At 46.3% G+C, this 24,873-nt stretch overlaps 1 protein-coding gene across 1 annotated transcript in view; it reads right to left on the bottom strand.

Moving 5' to 3' along the window:
* Nucleotides 1-1,207: 1,207 nt before the first annotated feature.
* The window catches only part of samd12 (sterile alpha motif domain containing 12), an 84,982-nt gene continuing 61,316 nt past the window's right edge, over nucleotides 1,208-24,873 (bottom strand). Inside the window, exon 6 of the mRNA XM_034545445.1 lies at nucleotides 1,208-3,184. Coding sequence (XP_034401336.1) covers nucleotides 3,153-3,184 — 32 coding nt within the window. The 3' untranslated portion in view covers nucleotides 1,208-3,152. The remainder of the gene's footprint in view (nucleotides 3,185-24,873) is intronic.

The raw sequence follows: 24,873 nt of genomic DNA, 5'->3' as shown, positions 1-24,873 counted from the left end.
CAAATCCCCAAGTTTCGACCGCCTGCGTGATATTTGTGAAAAAATGAATTGCAAAGAAGCTTTGGGATAATACATTTGGACACAAGTGCTTCCAATAATCCTGTACAGCCACATTGAAATGGGTGGTAAGAGCAAAAAAAAAAAAAAACACACACAAAAGAAACTGGGATTTCTTTACGGGGCCGCGCAATCATAAATATGATGAAATTCGATGCAATGTTGATATGCTGTAAGATCACAAAAAGAAAAAAAAAAAAAAGGGGGCCTTGTGTTGGGGACAGATTTGGGGAATACACGGACCTCGATTCTCTGAGGCTTCTTACTGGCTCCGAGCAAAACTTAGTGAGATAGTTTGACGCTTGGGTAGTATTTATGTCTCGCCACCATTTAAGATGAGACGGTCCATATTACTCTCACGTCTGTCTCCTGAACGAAGCCGCAGTCAGTTAGCTTAGTACACAATCTGGAAACGGGGTGAAGAGCGTCTATCGATATGTCTATCAACATTTGTGGAACACTGTTTTGTCCCAGGGGGTAAACATGTTACAAGGTCAACGGGGATGTCCTCTAATTGAGCCAGCATCAAGTGGCCATTTACAGCCAAGTCTGTATGCGAGGCTAAGCTCAGACGAATGGACGAGTGGTTGTGATCATATCACCTCACTCTTGCTTAGAGAAAGAATAAGCAGATGTTTTCAAGTAAACGTGTCACTTTTGCTCGGATATTGTCAGAAACATTTGAACATGAGAGCCTGATGCGTCAGGGTTTATCCCAAAAACACGGAACTTCCCAAATGCCAATGAGACAGATGAGGTGCTACTTTTCTCATTGGTGAGCTAGCTGTTTCCAGTCTTTATGCTAAGCTACGCTGATGGTAGCTTCACACACAGCGTAGACGTGGGACTGGAGTCAATGTTCTCATCTCGTGGAATCAGTGTGTCCCCCCTTTCATGACAATGAGAGGCTACATTGAACGTATTAAAACAACATCATCATCATCATCATCATCATCATCGTCATCATCGATTTAAATAGTTACATCACAAAGGCAGGTGTCTTTTGCCACAAATGAAGCCAGCCTTCAAGCTCTCCAACCTTTCACCACCGCTAACCAGCTTCTCCCGGTTCACATGTTGACAGTGATGACAAACTTAACGGACGCTTCAGGCCCCGCCCCCCTCCCTTCCCCCCGGTGGCCTTGACAGGCATGGACACGGCATCTCCGCTCGACCGTGAAATAGCCACTTGTGTTTTAGCCCGAACAACTCCATTCTCATGTGACTGGTCGCGCACGCAAACACGCACGCACAGAGACACGTGCACACTCGTGCACACACGCACGCACAAGCTCCTTGAGGCTTTTTGTAGTGCTGGAGGACCGACTGTACGTCCCAAAGAGCTGATCAATAATATTCAATCTGCTCACAGGGTCTCGCAGCATTAGGCTACAGCTGCTATCCAAACAACGAATGGCCGGACACGGAGGGACTCCTGTACAAATGGAATCCCATTAAAGCATGAGGGCTCTCTGGGGCACACGCTGACACCTCCCCCCCACCCGCACCGCCCTCTCCCCACCTGCAACAGCTATTTTATGCACCTCTGATTGACAGCTCCCATCCAGGAAGGGGAAATATGTTGTTACCATGACAACAGCTCATGCTACACCGGCGTGGATGCGAGCTTTTGATGAATATCAGAATCAGCATCTGATATTGAGAGGTCGTTACAGTGGCTACGGGGTCCTACATGAAGCATTTATACTCTCAGATGGGTGAAGGGGATGGTCCGAGGAACAGCTGTTTTGTTTTGTGGCAGACACATGCTTTTTTTTTTTTAAGTGCAGTTAAAATCCCTAGAATATCAACAGTGAGTGGCCATTATTCACATCGACAGCAGAGACTTTGAGTGTCCCCCTCTCACAGATAAATCTTCCTAAAAGACTGACAGACAACATTTCCATGATGAGCTTTTGCTCACAGCACGTCTCCTTTTCGACACTATTTTTCAGATACTTCTCATCTAAAAATAGTTCCAAGCCGGGAGATATGGGAGAGCAGACAAAGCAATAAAAAGGGTCGGCGAAAGCCTCTTTTGTTATCCGTGATGTCTTTTCTTCCTCTCCTCATTGGTCGCAAAGAGTTTCAAGTCAAAGCATCTCTTGGGTTCACGGAGCCCTTCAGCTGTTCCTGCTCCTTTCTTTTTTTTCTTTTCTTCTTCTTCTTTCTTGTTCGGTCAGCCACTCCCTTCCCCTTCTTTCCCGGTTATACACAGTACATTTAGGGGCACAGTGGCTCACTGTCCACCCGGCAGGAGAGGGGTCCGCAACACGGAGCGGGGTCGCAAAGGGAAGGAGAGGGGCTATATCTTGTGGGTCGCCTGTTACGGGTCGCCGCCATTGAGGGTCTAATAGGCGTATATAGGAGAACCGGGGGGCGCGGAAGAAGGATGCTGACACGCCACTAACAGGCCGAGAGGCTGCATTTGGATAAAGAAGTGGATTATAGGTGTCAGTTTTTATTGCGAGGCTCAGGTTTCCCTCAAAGCAAATCAGCACACGCACTGGCGTCCAATCCCGAGGCAGTGGTGCGGAGATTATCCATGTGTTTAAATGCTTTTAAGGAAACCCAGCCGAGGCAAGTGATGCATTCTGGGTAGGTTAAGTGTTGGGAGGGAGGAGGAGGAGGAGGAGGAGGGGGGGGGGGGGGGGGGGGGGGGGGGTGCTTTTAGGCGTGGATCTTGAGGGAGCGGAGAGCGAAGTGGTTCTGAGAGGCGTGTAGGAGGTATAGCGTGAGAGGTCTGGTGGAGGCTCGGCTGCAAAAGGTCAGCGATGACTGGAGACGGGACGGCTGTAATGGAAACTATTGGTCGGATTTCCAGGAAGCTGTGAGGGATTGTTTGGGCTGGGAGCGGAGAAAAAAAAAGAGCGAGTCAGAACTCGTGGGAGATTTCTCAGGAGTGGCTGGGAAGATGTTTCTTTTTCCTTTTTTTTCTTTTTCCAGATCGGACGAGGGAGGGGGGAGACCAAAGGAGTGAGACGGAGAGCCGAGATTGTCCCCGCGAAGACGTCAGGGGACGGCATCCTGGGTGGATGTTGGCAGGGGGGCGGTGGGGCGTCCTTCTGTGACTCGAGTAGTCCTCCTCAGTCGGGCTACGGTGAAGATGGACTGCACTCCAGAGAAGCTTCGGGACAAAGACAGAAGACAAAAAAGAGAGAGGGTGTCAGGTGGGTGCAAAACAACACTCCCGTCGGAAAAAAAAAGGGCACGAGGTCGAGAAAATTCAGAAATGGAGGAAGGGGAAAAAAGGAGGAAGAAGCAAAGAGAGAAACAATGACGAGCTTCACAGCGAGAGTGACGGTGGCGGGGGGTGGGGGGCAAAGCCGAGTGACGTAGATGAGAGAGGAAATTAAGAAGTTGAGATCAAACAGGGAAAAGAGAAAGGGGCCGAGATAACAAGGCACGGGCACAGCGAGGCATAAAAATGGATCAGGGGGATGAAATTATAAAAGTAGAAGAGAGAGGGCAGAGATAAGAGAGACAGGATAGAGAGAGAAGGGGGGAATTAAAAAGGGAGGGGACATCATTCTAAAAATGGCACGAGAAAAATCAATGTAGCGAGCATCATTGTGCTCGCAGGCGCCGTAAAAAGGGAGGTGGAGAGCAGCGGTGTGTCCATCAAATGGAAACACCAGCACATGCCAGTGTCTCACACGCACACACACAGTCACACGCACAGGCACACACACGCACACGCACAGACACACACACGCATACACGCACAGGCACACACACACACACACAAACACATGCACAGGCACCCACACGCACTCACACACACACACACACACACTCACAGAGGCATTTCAGAGTGGAGACATGGACGACGAGTCGGGCAGATGAAGCGGAGAGAGACAAGTGACATTTAGAGCTCAGACAAAGCATGTGATGACAAGGCACAAAGATACATGCCAGCCTCAACTACGACAACAGCTTGTGTGTGTGTGTGTGTGTGTGTGTGTGTGTGTGCGTGTGTATGTGTGTGTGTGTCTCAATGCAGAGCTCGGTAGATACAAAAGTGCACATGTCGTTGAGGTCTGCTCACTGACAGGTTTGACAGTCGCAGGTTTTTTTTTCTTTCTTTTCTTTTTATTAAACATAGCTGTTGGATAAATGCGTGAAATTATTTCACGTATTATTATAAATTATAATTATTACTTTTATATAAAAAAATAATAATGGTTCTTAACCACTGTGGTCATTATATACACAAACCGTCAAAACACAAATTCAACCAACCAGGTGATCGTCATCATTATTGACAAACACTGTGATGAGTCATGCAATTTCTGGTCAAAAGGCGTCCCCCCCCCCCCCCCCACACACACACACACACACACACTCGCTCCTTGTTAACTGTATTAGTGCCAGGGCTTATCAGTGCAGCGGGACCACACACATCACAAAAGGCTGAAATTCATTAGTCGTAGGAGGGCTTTGACAAGCTGTCAGCGTGTTCGAAAGATTCTTCAAATCCCCCCCCCCGGTCTCCAGAGAATGGTGAGAATACCTGGAGCTCTCACACACACACACACACACACACACACACACACACACACACACACACACACACAGGAATGTCTCCTGTTTCACGTCTTAATTTCAAGTGTAGTTTGCATTGTCACATGCAAACGGCCTCATTTACGCATCACACAAACACGGAAAACTGTTCTGAATCTCAATTTTATGGGTAGTTTACACTGAGTGTCTCCATCACACACACACACACACACACACACACACACACACACACACACACACACACACACACACACACACACACACACACTATTTGACTCTACTGCTGAACTGAGAGGAGGCCTAGAGGTGCAGTTCAATGCTACACTCTGTATTTCCAATTTATGTCGATGTCACTACGCTTCTCTCGGCTTCCACCACCGTACGCACGCACACGCACACGCACGCACGCACACACACACACACACACACACACACACACACCACATTAATATAAAGGATAGTTTGCTGTTACGGCTTTGGTTACATCAGCGGGAGAACATCCTCGGATGATCAAAGACATTATTATTGCTATAAAACCACCCGGAACAATAAAAGCCTGGATGCTTTCACAACCTTTATGCGAACATATTTCCCAATCTGGTTGAACAGTTGAGTCGCGGTGTAAAAAAAACAAACAGAATATGATCCTCCTTCCGTCTTCAAGGACAGAAAAGGGCAAATGACTCTAAAAAATCTTTTCTTTAACATAATTACTCTAATCGGCCAGAGCTAAATTAAACAGACCAGTGTGTGAATGCTTTCCTGACATGAGAGTGGAGTGTGTGTGTGTGTTCCAGTGTCTGCCAGAAAATTACAATTTCTGCATGTTTTTGTGGTGTGTAATTGCACGAAGGAGTGTGTGTGTGTGTGTAAAAATGGCAGAGGACACTCTCTGTCTCCAGTTATTAATCTAACCAATTACAAGGCCCACTCATCATGTTCACGTCCCAAACAAAGGGAGAGTTGATCTATTATTAATGCACTTCTTCCGCAGTGTAATTCACACAGATTCGGTCTCATACCCATATGTTCACACATGAATGCTTGCACGCACACCGTACACACACACACACACACACACACACACACACTCACACAAATGCCTCAAAATGGTAAATAACAACGTGAATGAAGACGTATTTGCACCAATTCTGTCCATTAAGCTTCGTAGTATCCGCTGAATAGGCTGGTCCCAGGCTGATCCCAGGCTTGATCCAGGCTGGTCCCAGGCTGATCCCAGGCTTGATCCAGGCTGGTCCCAGGCTGATCCCAGGCTTGATCCAGGCTGGTCCCAGGCTTTACCTGCAGGGGGATCCCTGACAGATTGGCTGCTGGAAACATTCAGAAGTACTGCTTTTTCAGCCCACACCTGGGAGGCCATATTTTTCTGTACCATTTGCCCTTGATGCTCAATCCCACAAATACTCACTAAACATTGTGTATTCTGTGGATGGAAATAGTCAAACAAATGCCATACTTACTCCTGTTTGAGTAATTCTTGCTGTACTAGAACAACTTTAAAAAAAGAAAAGGTACCTTTGACCTAAAGATGTACGTCTTCTTCCTCAGAAATAAATCTGCCCCTGATTGCAAAAGACAAGGTAATGAGGTTGGAAAGTATTGTGAGATGGGCCAACACATAATAGGTTGGGGTCTTATCCGGGGATTTGCTGATAATAAGAAACATAGCTGGGATTGGATACCTTCACGTGTTGGATTAACACGTAATAATCAAAGTCCTGAATAGTTTATTCATAGTTTTTATAGTAGTATAAGCATACATAGTTATAGTTATAGTAGTATAAGCATACATAGCTTGAGACTAATTATCCCCCTCAAAAAAGGAAACAATAATGGAGATTTTTTTAAGTTCATATTTTTATCAAATGGAATCTTTGAGATATTAAACTCAGAATCTTTAGTGCTCGAGAGGGCATTAAAAAAATACTAGGCAACACATTATTGGAGGGGTCAATCTGACATGCCTCACTATCATTAATCGCCGCCAACAGGTTGGAAGCAGAATGACACAAACAAGAAGTCACTCAGCCAACACGGCTACAACTCTTTGGACCGGTGCCCTTAAAATGGAGCAAAAGATCCCTCATCGCAGGTTACGGCCTCAGTGCGGACATGAGTTGTGAGCGGTTCAAAGAAAGACGGATTCTCCACACTATCTGCACAAGGCAAACCAGTGTATGGTTCATATTTGGTAAAGATTGTGGTTACGGTGATCTATTTGCACTAATAAGAAAATGCCTTGTGACTGTGGGAGTCATTGAGTCCAGCCACATCACATATATACGCCACAGATACACATATGCACAGACAAATACATACCTATATATGTATATATACTTTTTAATTATATATGTCTTGAGCCTCTGTGGGGCTCAGATAAGGTTTGGAGTGCCTCGTCTCCCAGCGTGTGTTCAAAATAGGTCATCTTATTCTGCGAGCACGCCTGCTTATTTCCTACCCTGATTTCAACAACACAAACAAGACGCCCCCCCCCCCCCCCCCCCCCCCCCTCTATCTCCTTAAAGCAATCCTCATCAGCAGTAACCCAGTGAGGTTTAGTAGATAACTCGATTTCATACAGGGCGACACACAGACAGACAGACAGACAGACAGACAGACAGACAGGCGAATGGTAGTTCCTTAAAGTGCTCGTATTTTGGTATTCCAGTTGTTTGTCGAGTTGGATTTGTTTGCTGCCAACACACACACACACACACACACAGACACACAAACACACACCATGCTTCAGCTTCCTCTTGTCGCTCAGCAGGCGAATGGTAGTTCTCAAAGTGCTCGTATTTTGGTATTCCAGTTGTTTGTCGAGTTGGATTTGTTTGCTGCCAATACACACACACACACACAGACACACAAACACACACAATGCTTCAGCTTCCTCTTGTCGCTCAGCAGGGGAATGCCAAACGGAGCTCAGTACCATTCCTGTGCTGATTTATCATGCAGGATATCTCTCCTGACTCAGAGCTGTCACGGCCTTCAGGGCTCGAAGACGCCGATGCGGAGGAGCAAAAAAGTGGAACAGCGAAAACAAGCCCCTCATTTATTTCAGAGCATGCGTGCCGACATCTGCACGAATCTATGTTTCGCGCACGCGTCGAGGCGGGAGAGAGCGCCACTGTGCGATGATTTACGGTGTTAAACGGGAGCCCTAGTTCTGCGGCGCTGACATTACTAGTGTGACGAGCCCGAAGGCTTTGGCGGTTGCTGTTATGAACACATGACCGAGGTTAGACTATTTCATCATGATGAATCACAAGGAATAGGCATGGAACTGCATTTTATATTCCACAGCCTAAAATGGGATCGGGCTAACGCTGTTTGTTTTGGCCTTAGAAATACTAATCCTGAAAAAGGAAAGGAATAGGTCAACATTTTGGGAAAGTTAGATGATCAATAGTGCTCCGGGAAGGCGCTGTTTTACATTTGGGTTTTTGTAGGGATAAAAAAACAAAAAACACATAGCATGTTAATAATGACCTTTAAAGGGCAGCTGGTAGGTGGATTTGTTACCTTGAGACAGGGCCAAGCTAGCTGTTTCAAGTCTTTAGATAAGATCAGATCAGATATATTCCTTTTATTAGTCCCGCAGTGGGGACTTTTACAGGATTACAGTAGAAAAGGGGGTAAAGAGCAAGAGACAGTCAAAAAAAAAGTAGTAGAAATAATAGACGTAATAACAAAGAATCCACAATAACTAAATATTATATACAAAGACAGAATAACTATTATAACTATGTTGCAGTGTATTTATATCCTTCAGCCGGTGGCTAAAGGAGCTGCGCAGAGCTGCCAGGGTGTCCTGCATGGGGTGGGAGGTGTTGTCCATCAGAGATGATAGCTTAGCCATCATCCTCCTGTCTCCCACCACCTCCACCATATTTAGTGGACACCCCAGCACACTGCTGGCCTTCTTTACCAGTTTATTTAGCCTCTTCCTGTCAACTGTCGAGATGCTGCTGCTCCAGCACACCACTCCATAGAAGATGGCTGATGCCACCACAGAGACAAAGAAGGTCTTCAGGAATGCTCCCTGCACTCCTGAAGACCTCAGTCTCCTCAGCATATAGTCTGCTCTGTCCCTTTTTATAGAGTGCCTGTGTGTGGTCAGTTCAGTCCAGTTTATTGTTCAAGTGAACACCCAGGTACTTATAAGATATTACATTCTCAATGTCCATTCCCTGGATGTTCACTGGAGAGTTCACATGAGGGTGTTTACCCTGGCAGAGGTCCACCACCAGCTCTTTGGTTTTACCAGAGTTGGTCTGGATGCGGTTCCGCTGGCACCGTCCTATGAAGTCCTGGTTCAGTTCCCTGTATTACCATTGCGCTAAATTAAGCTAGCAGGCCGCTAATAACATATTAATATTTACTGCACAGATATCAGAGGGTTATTGATCATCTTGTGAACTAATTCTTGGCAAGAAAGTGAAAAAAGTTGCCTTTCCTTTAAGAGATTTATTGGTCCTCCATCATTGCTTGTGCTTGCAGCAGGCTCTGTTAGCTTTGGCCGATATGAGATATATGAGCTGAGAGAATTGGAAATATACTCAGGTCCCTTTTACATCTGAAGTTGTTTTAGGGCATTGCAGGCTTCTCTGTGGCAACTACAGCACTGTTGATTTATCAGGTATTACATAGAAACAGAGTTTTGCAAACGCGTCATTATTGACCTTGGAAATAGTATATCCACTCGTAAACTGTACATTTCTTCTGGAGCCTTCTCGCCACCTTCATCAGTGGATGGAATGCGATTACAACTGAACCTTTGCCACGCCCACTGAGCAAACTTCATTTGTCGGCCGTGAGATGTGGCTGACAAATCTCGGATGCTGAGTTCTCCGTTTGCTCTGCCTCCAGAAAGGATTAGCCACTTTTCTCTGGGGTTTTTTGTCAGTGGAAACTCAATATCTTTGGGTTTTGTTGGTTTTGTTGGTCAGGCAAAAGAAGACACTTTAAAGACGTCAAGTCCAGGAAACCCTTTTCACAATTTGTGAATTAATCAAGAGCGTAAATGGTAAATTGTAGTTTTTGGGGCTAGAGACCCCCTTAGAAAGAGAGCATGTTTTCCAAGGACCTCCTCATAACCGATTAAGCATAACTAACTACCGTTTGTAGAGGTTGATGCCATTGGAACTATTTGTATTGTAAAACATTAAACCTAAATACTTCAGACAGTGATGCATAGAAACACATTTCAATGTGAATCATGTTAAAACCACTTAGCTTTGCCCTGATAACCGGGTGATTCATATGTTGCTTTAACTTGGCTAGCTTCACAGCTTCATTTGCTGATGACACATAACACACAGTTGACACACCTGATGACACATAACACATTTTGGTCTGTTCTCAATAGAAACAAACTCAAACGGTCGCCATGTTTTCTCAATTTAACTAGTTTGGGCTTGGTGTCACATGACGATGGACTGACTCAAATATGTCTGCGCGCGAGCTAGCTAGCTCGATGGCTAATAAACACAGCTAGGTGGCAGCAGGAAGTGACTGATTCATGACAGATAGACGTAATGAGTCACAAACCTATGGGTTCTGTTAGTCCAAAAGCTAACCTGGGTGGGAACAATGGACACATTCTGCTTGTTTTTATTGTCGCCCGACCACCTGGCAGAGTGCCAAGGACCCACGAGGAGCCCCCGCTCCACACTTTGAAAACACCCTGGATTAATTGCGAACAAAATGATCTTTATTTGCAGCGTTGTATACAGCATTACAAAACACCACAGCGGAAAGTTGTATCCATATAAACGTATTAGCGTATCAGCGTATTACACTTTGAGAGAGAGAAAGAGAGAGAGGGGGCGGAGCGAGGACAGAGATGGAGACAAGTGGGCACGGTGAGGGAGGGGACTATGAACTGCCCCCCAGCTCTCAGGTGGCCGCTGACACTGCAAAATACCTGAGGAATGGGACACAGTTGAGAGCTCGACTACGTCGTCATTAACATTAACCTTGTGAAACCTCAGCCGGCGCTGGTGATTAACGACATCCCATTATGTGCTATTAAACAGCAGCAGGGGCGGTTCTCCTCTCCCATACCAAAACAGCCAAGATGGAACTATGAGTTCTTCAGAGAAACTTTCCCCCCGGGCCTGATGACATTCTCCCACAGGGCACCAGAGCATAACGGAAAAACAACCGCAACACTATAACACCCGCTAAAAAAGATTGGTATGATTTGCAGAATGACCCACTGTGGCCTAATATCCTCTGACTGCTGCTTCTTTTGCGTGCCACTTACATGTTACCCCTCCCTGTCTTGTTCAAAAGTCTGTTGTTGTTCTTTTTTCCCAATAGAACCCAGTGGAGTCCCCACAGAGGGCTCAGTGAGAAGCAAAATACTCCCGACACAGAAAGGAGGTTTTTACCATATGAAAGGCAGGGGAGAAAAGAAAGAGGGAAACGGATAAAGCCGAGAAAAGATGGAGGTGCTGGGAGTGGAGGATGTGTGTGTGTGTGAGAGAGAGAGAGAGAGAGAGAGAGAGGGAGAGAGGGAGGGAAGAGAGACAGGGGCGGGCGGTAGAGGGAAGATAAAGGCAGAGCTGTATTCCCTGATGTGGCTTCTGTGTGTTGGCTCTTTGCAGCTCCTGCTCCAAGGATTACTGCATTTACACTTCAGCTTAAAAATAGCCCCCGTGATAATTTATTTAGCTGGAGTACGCCATCCGGCATTGTGTTCCAAGAGAATCATTTTTTTCTCCTCCTCTGTCTGAGTCTCTCTGAGATTCTTCCACTCTCTCGCTTTTCTCTCCCTGTATTCTAGCCACCATACTCTCTTCCTCTACGTATCTCTCTCTCTTAATATTTCACTCCCCGATAAACCCCCACCCCCCTTTTATAAAATCACAAATAAACCAACCGGCTATGTTTACCTGCGTAAACCTGGCTGCTGGTTATACTCATGTCCTAATCTCATTTGTGCCGCTCAAGTCAACCTCCGAGAGCCTCGCTCAGTGCTGGGAATTAAACAGTTATCGATACAGCAGAAATAGTTCATAACTATTTAATATTCTGTTATTTTGCTGATATTTTCTTGGATGCACAAGGACGTGGGCGTTTCAGTTTGCAGACAGCAAATAGCAAAAAAAAGAGAAAAGAATAGCAGTATGATGACATGCCATAGTAATCTTATTAGAATAAATGCATTAAACTCAAAGTAAACGCATAAAGAAAACAACATATTCGTAAGCCGGATTTTATGCTTCCTTCGTCTATAAATCTTAGCAAATGCGCACAGTGCATGAGGCTGATCAGCCCACTTCCACAGTTACTACATTTCAGCAAGCAACCTTCAAGCGTTTCATATATTCATCCGTATGAAATGCACGACGAAGGTCGCCTGAACAAACCACAGCCGTTCAATGAACTTTGCGTGTGGGAGCTGATTGTTTTCTTCGAACCCTGATTCTCCTCCACACCTGTTTGAATACAGGTAGGCGGGGCCCCTGCATGACTCACTCCCACAGCTTGCCGTGGTTACACTTGTCTTCTCAACGCGACAGCTGTCATCAGATCACGCCAACTCTGTACCCGGACCCGGTCAGACAGACCGCACCCTGAGGTGGCCTGGCTCAGCGTAGGTCTCCTTCATCTTCCACCCACACAAGGACAGCAGAAGGGAGGAGAGTCCTGTTACCGCTGATGAGAACCCAAAAACGTCCTGACTTTACCGGTTCAAAATAAAAAGCTTTTAGATGATTTACAGGAAAATGTGTCCATAACGAGTGAGGGTAAGGTGGAGCGGGAGATCGATAGGCGGATCGGTGCGGCTGCAGCAGTAAAACAGGCGCTGTACCGGTCCGTCTTAGTGAAGAGGGAGCTGAGCCGGAAGGCAAAGCTCTCCATTTACTGGTCGGTCTACGTTCCAACCCTCACCTATGGTCACGAACTCTGGGTCGTGACCGAAAGAACGAGATCTCGGATACAAGCGGCCGAAATGAGCTTCCTCCGTAGGGTGGCCGGGCTCAGCCTTAGAGATAGGGTAAGGAGCTCGGACATCAGGGGGGAGCTTGGAGTCGAGTCGCTGCTCCTTCGTGTCGAAAGGAGTCAGCTGAGGTGGTTCGGGCATCTAGTTAGGATGCCTCCTGGACGCCTCCCATTAGAGGTTTTCCGGGCACGTCCAACTGGTAGGAGGCCCCGGGGAAGACCGAGGACACGCTGGAGGGATTATATCTCCCGGCTGGCCTTGGAACGCCTCGGGATCCCCCAGAATGAGCTGGAAAGTGCTGCGGGTGAGAGGGAAGCCTGGGTCGGCCTGCTGAACCTGCTGCCACCGCGACCCGACCCCGGATAAGCGGGTGATAATGGATGGATGGATGGATGTGTCCATAACTGAATTAGCTATTAAAAAACAAGTCTACTTATACTGCGGAGAGGAAGAGTAATCAACAAAAACAACGAGGGACTCTTATTGTGAAGCCTTTATAGGAAATTAAATGTGATATTCTGCCATTTAACAAACGCTCAACAAAATGTGTAAAGCGTGCATTCACATATGTGGACACAGCTTAGAAGTGTAACCACGGCCCTGTTTGCCTATCAACACCTCTCTTTTCTCCACTAGCCTTTACGCATGCGCCAGTAGTCTCAATGACCGTAGAACTCGTCAGAAAACTCCGGTCCACTGCATTGGTTCAGGATAAATGAAAGAAATGGCATCAACACTGTAATAAAATTATGTCTCCAATGTCTCCTGATTGGCATATTATAGGATGCTGAGCAGACTTCAAAATTCAATTTATTTCAATTCAATTTATTTTGTGCAGCCCAAAATCACAAATTAGCCTCAGAGGGCTTTCACAATCTGTACATAGACAAAATAATAATAACATGAGCTATAACCTAAACGAATGACGTCTCCACTACATCATTTAATACACAGCTCGGTGTCCTACGAGGGTTTCCCAGTGGCACCGTATAAGTTTAACCTGCTTACTCCATCCAAGCTTTCACATTTAGATGTGCAGCAACTTGTAAATGATCCACGCAATGTAGCCGGACATGAGTGAGATTACCGCGACGATCCTGATTCTGCACGCTGTTGATATACCACTCAATTGAAGAAAGCTAGTCTATTACCACGGTGCTATCCAATTTGCCCTTGGGATATACGCTTTTATAGCTTACTCGGAGCATACTTGAAGGAAAACGATCCGCCTCAAGGCGGCCTATCCAGCCTCGAACCGGGCCTGTTCAAAGTCAACAGCACTTAAACACGAGATATAAGAGGCCGTCAAAGAGCGGGGACAAAAGGGCTCGGTTGCTATTTTGGCGCGCAGCGCTCCAGTAGCTGAGGTTAAAGGGGATCATCAGTCTTAGTGGCACGGCGAATCTCATTTTCCGCGGAAATGTGATGACTCGACAGCCGGTCAGCGATGCAGCGTGGGGGAAGTGGGGCTCACAATAAGGAAAAGGATCGCAATGTTCCAGACTCAGCGTTTCCTCCGCGCGGTCTGCCTCTCGGCTCTCGGCACAGCGACCCTGAGAGCTGCTGTGTGAATAATGACGACCTCCCGGGGGCGCCAGAAACAACAACTCTCATTCCCCCCTTTGTTAATGTGTAGTAGTGGGATCTTTTTTTCGATTATTCATTCATGTTTATTAATCCATCAGGTTTCTGCTCGTCTGCCAACTTGTCGAGCAGCTCTGTGGTAAGAAGGTGGCACTGCAAGTCTCCTTCTGGTCAAACTCTGACATTATTCATCACAATGTCAGAGGCAGAGAAGTAGGTGCTTTCAAAAAGCTATTATCGTTATATGTTTTAACTAATGGACAATCTCGTGGAATGAAAATTGACTGTCGACTGCCAGCAACATTTAAATTTGAAGTAACAAATGTCGCTAGCTAATTGTATTGGCTGTAGCTCCGAGCTAATCAAGCTAACGTTAGCTCCACGAGTTGCGCGAGAACATCGCCATGTTTCCAGATGACCTGTTTTAAAACCTGCTCTTGTAAAAAGTGTCTTTAACATCCACTTGATGGCTACATACATGATGACTTGGTGGCCATTGAAGCTTATCTTCTCACAATGCCGTAGTACAGTCTGGGAAACAAACTATTCCGTGGTTTTGAAGCGAGGGTGCAGAAAAAAGATTAAAGGAAAAACTAAAGCCCGCCTGGAAAAATCACTTACTGCAAAATTTGAAAATGTATTTTGTGGTTTAACCATCTGTATTAAATGTGATTGCAATCTTTTACAGCTGAAAGCACTTTGTCACTTTTACAAAACAATAAAAAATGACTGGTAAGCAAACTGGTGAAAAAAGACATTTTCTTGTGTGTTTTTCCTCAATTTCCATTTAATCCAAATCACGGACCCATTCTTTCCCCGAAGGCACCATTGCTACTGACGGCATCATTATCCGTTTTCACGCAGTAACAATTTAAAGGAGCGGCTCGCAGCATTTGGATGCAGTTTCCAAAAGATGCAGCATGTATTATCTCTGTGCATTAAAGCTGTGGTTACGCCTCGCAATTCCCTTTTGGGCGAGCTTCGTATACTGAGCTGATGAACCTAGATGGAAGTGCAAAGCCTTTCTCTCAGCGACATAAACAATCACCATGAAAAGACAATTACATTTTCCTCCACTGAAAACCGTTGGAAACACTTTAATTCCCCCTGAGTGGCTCTGGGATTTCAATTTTAAACTAATTTGATTGTCTGGTAATTAAATAAGAAATCAATCCTACAAACAATTGGTTCCGCCGGTGGATGCGAACCATTAGTACTAGTTCAAGTGTATGCGAGTGTGAGATCGTGTGCGTTTGTGTGAGTGGGTTTTTGTAAAAAGTATGGCCTTCTCTGAAAATGATTGCAAAGTTTTATTTTCCCTTTTTCGGGGGAATCAGAAAAACACAAAATATACAAAACCGCAGGCACACCTGTACACTATTTGGTCCACGTTTAGAGCCACTACAAGGCAACGATAACAAGGAATGTCTTACATAAAGTAGGAATAAAGCAGAAACACGTGTTGATAATTACACAAACGAGCTAAATTGAGATTTTGGGACGTACCTAAAGCTGTTGAACATCACTCAGTTGAGAAGTTTGCGTTATTCCCGCTGTCTGCGGCTGCATAAACATTATTTACAAGCAACTCGCATTTCTCGCAAGGCAAGAAAGCGAAGTGCCTGAATCTGCAGTGTCATCAAGCAGTCTCGAGATGCTCTATATATTCAATATTCATGAATATGCTGAAGTTGCAGGGAGAAAGCTCAGTTATTTTCTTCTTGATATGAAGGTACATTTGACAATTTGAAGAATTCATTGGATGTAAAAATCTCAAATATTTGTGTTTCAATGAAACGTCTTACCTTGGAATGGACTTACTGTCTGTGACGCTTGATGCTTCCTGTGGTTTATTATGTGCGAGGTACATTTGGGCGCACCCACTCTCACTTCAAACCGCCTTATTTAACCCTGCTTTGGCTTTTCCAAAGAGTTCCCACGATGCATTTGAACAAGTCCAAGAGAACAGGAGTGAACTTGTTGCATTCAATTTGCGTGAGAGGAGAGTGCAATACAGATAATGATAGCAACAACATAGGAACTGTGATCTCGAGGCAAAAGAAAAAAAATGAACTAAAGGGGAGCATCATTTCCCTGACACGATGTCTCGTGGCTGCAGCGCCACGAGACATGTCGTTTATTGTCGGCGGGGAAATTAGTCGACCGTTGAATGAGAAAAATGCTGAGTCCACAAAAGAGCTTGTTTGCCCTCAAAGACACAAAAATCAATATTTTCGAGATGAATAATGAAAATGACGACGTGTAATTTGAAAGGGGCCATTTGTAGTGACCATACCTGCAGAGACTTAACATCTGACTCTGCGGTTCCCCCGAGCTCGAAGGAGCTCATGCCGCTTTCCGTGAAAAAGCTTGTTGAGCATCAAACAGCAGACTGACACAGATAGAGACTAGATGGTGAAAATAGTGGAGCATCTAACCGCTAAAGAGACCTATTTTCCCCAGGAGTTGGTGGACGTCAAAAAAGGTCCATCTGCTGAATGTGTAAAACGCCAGCTGTTTGCTAATACAATTGCCATAACTCAATGTCATAGCAATTTAAACTGCCCCCAAGTGGCCAAACATGTCGAAAAATGCGAGCAGCTGAAGGCTCAGTTTACTGTTCAGGGTAAATTAAATAAAGGCAATAATTCAATAGAACCAGACCTTCAAATCTTTGGCTGACATAGTTCATGACAGTGGCACACAGCCCACAGCATTCAGCACAAAGTTGGTTACATATGATCGGCACCAATAAATATGTATTTTGTCATGTGCGCGTGAGTGTGTGTGCATCTCTGTGTTTGTCTGTCCACAGCTCATCTTGCATACTGCCGGACGCATCAGCCGAATGTTTATTGTGCTCGTCTACGACTGCCTGCTCAAGGACCTCTCGTGGTTAAAGAAATTCATATGTTTTAAAAAAAGATATTTTTGATCAACTGTTTCATACCATCATTGACTGCTGACCCCTCGCTCCTCTTAACGGGCTGTTAAGAGTGCACTTCTCTACCTAGTAGAGAAATATGACGTTGACGTTCGAAATGCTGCTTCCCTCTCCACTCCTCACTGGGCTTAGCTTTCATGCAGTGTGAGGCAGTGTGTAGTCTTCATGTGCTGACGCGGAGAATCCTCCTTCCCGGTCCCTCACACACACACACACACACACACACACACACACACACAAACTCGCTGCTCGGCTGCCTCGCCATACGTAAATCACTTAAAGTGATGGTGTATTCTGTGCACACCGTCCGCCCCTGCTGACTCCGTAGCATTGAACGTGTATTTACACGCCGAAGCTCACGGGTTCCCAGCGGGGCCGTACCTGCCACCGCAACACCACATCGCCCTTGAGCTAGACACATTAACCTTAGCGCGGCACACAGACGGGGAGGTGGGGGGGGGACTCATTGCATCAAGAATGGCGCCGTTGTGAAGGGATGTATTGTTAGTGTCGGGGTGTGGCGGTCTCAGCAGATACAGAGGGAGCATCTGCCGGCATATGATGAATATTAATCATCATATGGCGCTGTAGATCTCTGGAGAGACTCTGGAGATTGTAGTCAAGTATTACCTTGGGGGGAGGGGGGGGGGATCTACTGTACACATTCATTAGCCATCGATACTGCCATATCTGCTGTTGCAACAGGCCGCGGTGTCCCAGCATGCCCTCCAGTCGGAGCGGTTGGAGCTTCACGCGTGTGCAAATGATACGCACGTTACACCGCTGTGCGACAGGATAGTGGCGCTCTCTGGTGCGAGTCGTCGCGGGGCTCCAGTACCACCTGTAGGTCGGTAATACGTCTGGATCAACACGCGTTGGGGACGCAGGGGGAGGCTGATGTGAGGCAGATAGAGTGTGCGGCTCACCGGTTGGCAAGTATCAGCATTGTTTGCCGGATGCATTAGGCGCACGCCAGCTGAGAGGTCTGCGGGAAACGTATCCATTTGGGGATCCGTTTTTTTTTTGCCATCCGCCACACTTGAGACGCAATCCGACACTTGAAGAGCCTCAATAATGGAGGTGCCTCTTGGAATCAAGCACTCTGTTTCTTTCTTTCTTTTTAATCAGAGGGCAGCGATTCCTTGAATATTCCTGATTGTGTTTAAAGATTGGACAAAAGGACAAACAACAATAAGTAAATGTAGGAGAGTTTCAAACGGAGCCGGTGGGAGGCTGCAGAAGTCGTCCTCTAGGGACCCAAAACGGGGCCGTAGACGAGAGTACACGACTCACTGACTGCACTGAAGAGCTCCAGCGTGGAGTGGGACAGTTACCGTGTTCACCCGTCCTCCGTGCGACGGGGAGGCGTTTTGTCTAACTGCAGTCAAGTTGCACGGTGCAGTCTACCGGTGTGGGAGTAAAACAGGCCGCTTTTGCCAGAGTGCTTGAATGTAATGTGTGGCGCCCGTTTTTTCCTTTATTATTATCAATCATTATCAAACCAAGACCGGCCTCTCCAGGAGGTTTAAGTTAAGAGAGAGAGAGAGAGAGAGAGAACAGTTGCATGAATGATGACTAATCGTCAAAGCCTTCTTCGAGAATGCACCCCGCAAATAAACGGGTCACCTGTTTTTCAACGCCCACTTGACACTGAGTAATCACACAGTGAGAGACATCTGCCATGTTACTGGATGGCACCGTTGCCTCCCACATCCGTGCCGGCCAATTGGGGAGGGAAGAACCGAGTGCCACAGGAAGTACTCAGCGATCAGGACTGACCCCCTGTATCACCACGGGAAGCATCAGATGTTGCAGAGAGCTTTCTGTGCAAACAATTGACCCAATTATGTAGTGCATCCGGGCAGCTGATTCCTGAGACGTCAACAATCCGTCCTTCTTTATTCCACTGCATGAAGAGGCAAGAGAAGGCACATTACCCCAACTGGAGTTCCCTTTTTTTTTGGTCGTGGATGTTATTTTGGTAAAACGTCAGGGATAAGCCCTTGCAGCAATACAGGAACACCTGCTAGGAGCACAAATAAAGCACTAGTGGTTTGCCAACTAGAAAGGAGAGGAGGAATAAAGAGAGAGGGAGCTTTGGAGCGAAAAACCAGGACAGAGATATTGTGCAAAACAGCACTACAGATGGAAAGGGAGGAGCGGAAGGACCCAGAGACACGGGGAGGGTGGGAACGTGAAAGAAAGTATGGATGGAACAAAGTATCGAAGGACTGAGGCAAACAAAGCATCGGAACAAGAGAGTGGTATAGCATTTGAAAATTGGTTTGGCTAATGTGCCAGATGGTTCGGGTACAATTAAACAACAAGCAGGACTCCAAAGAAGTGGAGGGAATGTGAAAGAAAAGTCCACTTACTGCAGTTTCCTTTGGTGTCTTGTAGCAGGAGAACCCCACCCATCCAGGGCTCAAATGTAGGTTCAAATAAAAACAGGAATAATCTACAAGTGCTATTTGACCCAGGCTCGATATCAATCGGATCGGCTGAAACTCAGGTGTACTGGACATGAACCGGTACTCTAATGAAGGGCTATTACATATCCTTCGGTTAACAAGCCTGGCTTGTCCTGCTTCTCCTAAGTGTAAGGGCGCGCTTGGGGAAAGGCTGACTGAAGCACTGACAGAAATGCAAATTCATTTTTTTTCCTTCTTTTTCTCGAGCACCCCGCTGTATGATAGCCGCTCTCTCTGGAAGAAATGAGGTGATTTCAGAAAACCAGAGGACGCCTAATTGCTAACCTGAGGAGGAAGAAGACTAAATTACAGTGGCCAGAAGCACACGTGTATGAAGAGGCAGAAATGAAACGGGTAACAGAAGAATTGGTTATTCTATTCTATTTTCTACCCTGATGTTGAAAGCCACGAGTCATCAAGTCATCAACACACGACATCCTGCACACATCCCGACATTTTTTAAACGCATCTTTTTGTATTCAAACCAGTTTTCTTTCTATCATGTCGGCACGCAGAACTACTGCAGATGTTCCTCTGATGGGTTGCCAATTTATCTTCGTTTGTTGAATCAATTTGCACATTTGTATGTTTCCAAAAAGTTTATTTGCTTTAACACTGTCTCTAAACATCAATTTGTATTCCTTTTTCCATTTAGATTTTTGTTCAAATGGAAAAATGCCAATGTGTAATAATTAGCTGCAAAGGTGTTTTTTAATTCAAAATATCTTAATTAACATATCTCAGAACACAAAATAATACAGGTTAACATTACTGGCTCTAACTATTCCACTAAGGTGCGAGGGAAAATAAGTGAAAAGAAATAAATTACCTTGAGGATTTGAATTTGTGGGTTGAGGAATTATGATTAAATTAAAAAATAAATAAAATAATAGGCTTTAATGCTGCAGCGTAATACAATTACACTTTGTAATTTGCATCGCAAATGACCAGAACACAGAAGAGTTGAAGTGTTTTGTGTATACGTAGGGGCCCTATGCGTTCATATACATGCAGGCATGCGTGTGGTGTGGCGAGTGTTTGGCCGGGGGCCCGAGAGGCAGCGTATGAAACAACATATGCTTGAATGCCTCTTTGAATGAATCATCTGTCTCAATGAGAGAGCACGGGGCACTTCAGCAGAATCCACTTGGCCTGCTCTGGACAAAGACAGAAGTCAAGACAATTGTGTGTTAAACCCGGCCGCCGTTAACCAAAGAGGGGATTTCATTCTTCATTAACGGCGGAGGACAAAATGAGTTTGTCTTCACTTCCTGCCGCCTCAGCCTCGACAAAACCTGGGTAAACCAGAACGGCCCCGGAAGCCGAATAACGAACACCAAATCCCACGCAGCGCAGGATCCAGCCCGTCCGTCAGCCGGATGAACCAAAGACAAAGAAGAAGAAGAAGAAGAAAAAAAAAGAAGCGGCGCGGCCCTCGCCTCTTTATCTCCGCGCTCGTGTAATTGACGGCTGAACGCGGGCCTTAATTCGTAGGAGGTGAAAAGACTGGAGTTACAATGGCTGACAAAACAGGAACAAAGGATGGGGAGATACAGATTGAAGACGGGTTGGGGGAGCGGTGGGGGGATGACGATCCATTGTCAGTCCTCGGCAGAGACAGGCTGACATTTGTTGGTGCAGCAGAACAATGACGGCCCGGTTGAATACGACAGCACATATACGGAGTTGAGCTTACTCAGTGGCAGTCTTCCAACGCAAAGTTACTGCTCCACGGTGTGTCAAGAGCGGCTGGTATTTACAGTGAATGCCGGCGTACAATAAGGGCTGACCCACATGTTCAGAGGCTTTGACGCTTCATTCGTTGCCATAGCAGTCAAAGACAAAATCTGCATTCAGACGCTGCCTTTTGTGTCTTGCATTCAAATATGTCGACCGGGCTTCGGAGCAGGTGCGTCGCTGTGGAAACGCCATGTACGTGCGACATGTGTGCATCTGCAGAAGAATAGAAAACGGAGGATGGTTTGATACGTGTACACCTTCTACGACCTTTTCTCTATAGGCTTAGGAGGTGTGACGATATCAAAAAGGCCATTTCTACTGTTTCTATCGTAATGTTTAAACACCAGCAGCCGTGATGCGGCTCGGCAATATTTACGCCATTTGTCCACGACTTACAAAAACTACTCTCTACAGCTAACCTCCTCATTTTAACCGCCGATATAATAATCAGTGAGTCTTCATTTTTTTTACATATGAATTCTCTTGAAACCTTCGTCATAAAACAAGAAACTACTCAGTACTTTGTCAAGGATTTAATTCACACAGGTGCGTATGAAAATAGTCTTTACAATTTATGGGCGGGCTCAGGTTCACCTTGGTCCAGCCCCTATGCTGCTACAGGCTTAGGCTGCCGGGGGACTTCCTAGGATACACTGAGCTCCTCTCTCCTTTTTCTCTCTCTCCGTCTATATGAATTCATGTGCCATTAATGCACATTACTGACTTTGCTTCATCTGCGGAGGCTTTTGTGCTTTCTCGCCTCGCAGGTTTCCATGGGTCGAGGGTCCCAGGACAGAGGACGTTGTATGTTGTACAGATTGTAAAGCCCTCTGAGGCAAATGTGTGATCTTGGGAGATACTAAATAAAAAAAACTTTTAAAAAACTTGGTTATTTCATATAGACTATTTATTTATTGAATTACCAGAAATCCCGCTGCATTGTGCATATAGGCCGTCATTGAGATATGAAATGAACTATATCGGGATGGAATATTTTGGCCACATAACCCAGCTGTGCACTGCTGTAGGAGATAAAAGGCTTAGAACTCTGAAATGGAGAAATTAACTGCTGGTTTGGCTCATAACTCCCCGTTCAATGACATCAGTTCTCATCACCCCCCTTTAAAATACCTCAAATTTGTACTTTTTGTAATCCCAGTTTGTACTTTTTACTTTTTAAAAAAAAAGAAGAAGATTCTCTCCCCCAGCTCTTCTCCGAACACTCCAACTGCTACGTCTTCATCATGGTATTGTTTCCTCCTCAAGCTTCCCCCTCCCCTCCCCGGGGGTCTCCACTGTGGTTAAGACGAGTAGCTTGGCAGGTAATTACCGTCACAGCCTCAAGATCTTAATCAAAGTGTTGACGTGATAGAGTCACAAGGCTCGGTGGCCGTTTGAGGATCATTTGCGGCGCACTTCTCACCGCGCCAGAATAAACACTTATTACAGATTAAGTACACATTCTGTGCCGTGTGTCAGAAAGAAAATACTAAAAAAAAACCTGCAATTACAGAAAGCAGCCACCTCAGGCAAGTGGGAAGCAGCTGAGATAAACGGAGGTGTGAAGAAAATAAGTGTGGGGGGGGGGGGAAGTAATGTCGTTCGTCAGGTGTCGAGATTGAGGAGCGCTGACTTCAGCAAAACACTCGCCGCCTTTTTTCGTGCGCCGCTTATTCGGCACCTTAGCGAGCGAAGTGGGGGAACACGCAGTCGCTGTATGCTGAGCGGAAGAAGAAGAAAGAGCAATGGGATTGGGTTTGTTTTACATCACGGCTCAGCAATGGAGGGGGGGGCAAGTTAGCGACTTCTTCTTTGCACAAACTAGAGCAGACAAACTGCGGAATAGTGTATGTTCAGCTGTCCATCACCTGAGAGCCACTACAGACAACGCTGCCACAGACATCAACGCCGTGTCTTCTTTTTTGCTTAGTTGCAACGTGTGAAGCCATTAAACGGCAGTTTACCGAGCCACGCTTTGGATTCTGGTCTCGCTTTTCATCCCACTCAAGCACCGAAAAAACCCCACTCAGCAGCGATCCAACCGCACGTGCCGTTGAAACGAACAGAGAAGCGTCCCGACTCCTTCTCTGTCTGTACTGACTGCCGCAGTGACTCGCTATCGCCTCTAGGGGAACAAGTGAGGAGGCCGGACCTCGCCGGTTGCCGGTAGTTATGTCTGCGACACTATATGCATACGAGTCATCAATGAATCAATTATCGTTCACTTGCAGTCGTGTTTGTATCAGTCTGATGAACGTAAGACCAATGTTCCCTCTTATTTTAGCTCTGGTATCGACTTTCAAGCTAATTTCACATGGTTGGTTAAAAGGGGGAAGTATAATTTACGTCACATGTTTCCATGATGCCCAGAAACTTCCCAGTACGAACGTAAGCGTAGCCCTTATTTAAATCAGTTGGGTCCTCTAAGTTGTGAAACGCACTAAATCTAGAGGTAGTTTCCTTCCTCCATTAGTGTGAATGAGACCAGGAACAGGGCTGGGCCGATGGCTGGGGAGGCGGGGTCAAAGGAAACTTGCGTGTATATGGCGCTATACGAAGAAATGGGGAGGAGGGCCCACAGTTTTGGTGGGAGGGACTCGCATGCACGCCAAGCCGGCCCCCAGCTACGAAAACAAAGTGCAGAGGAGCTTGTTACTCCACTGCATCAGCTGTTTGCTGCCGTCTGCCGTTGGTCACAGCATCCTCGAGAGAAAAGCCCCTCAAACTGCGGCCCGCCGAGGCTCATGTCTCTGCCCGCGGCTGTAAACATTTAGATTTCAGTGTCCGGCCTCAGGATGGAGATAGACTCGGTGCAGCTGCCATGGAAGAGTCACGCAAGCTCTCAACCCAAAGTACATTCATTCCCCAGGAGGTGACGAGCGGATGTCGTGCGACTAAAGCCAGCAAAAACGAGATGCCATAAAACCATAACCAAAAAAAAAAAAAAACGGTGACAACAATAGTCGTTTCTGCTCCGCGTCGCCATTTTCGTCGAGATGGAATTTTCAGCAGGAGAACGCGCGTCGTCGTGTGTCATCACGCAGCCCGCGCGCACGTATGAGTCAGCGTTTTATGTGTGTGTTTGTGTGTAAGTGTGTGCATCTATTTGTGCGCCCCTCCATCACCGTTTCCCATCAGGCCGTGCGCCGACGCTTGCGCGGCTTGGAGGCCTTCCTTCAATCAGTCACAGGGAGTCTGCAGGACTCCTCTCTCCCCGGAGCCGGTTCACTTTGATTGAAGCGCCAGGGAAACACAAGCCCGGGCAGTACAGTAAGTCACACAACACCGTTATCTCCTGCATCTCCGTCTCCACACAGCACGAAAAATTAGACTGACAGCCACCCGGGCCCGGCAGAGCTGCAGTGTGACAAACACACGCTGAAAGCAATAGACACACACACACACACACACACACACACACACACACACACACACACACACACACACACACACACACACACATAGACAGTGTGATAGAGTGACTGTGGCTCTCCATCAACCAATAAATCTCATATTGGTTTGCTTCATATTGGCCCGAGCTGCCACGAAGGAGAGAAAAGAGAGAGAGAGAG

This window comes from Cyclopterus lumpus, chromosome 11, assembly GCF_009769545.1.
Source record: "Cyclopterus lumpus isolate fCycLum1 chromosome 11, fCycLum1.pri, whole genome shotgun sequence".
Lineage (NCBI taxonomy): Eukaryota > Metazoa > Chordata > Actinopteri > Perciformes > Cyclopteridae > Cyclopterus > Cyclopterus lumpus.
This window is presented reverse-complemented; position numbering and strand designations above follow the sequence as displayed.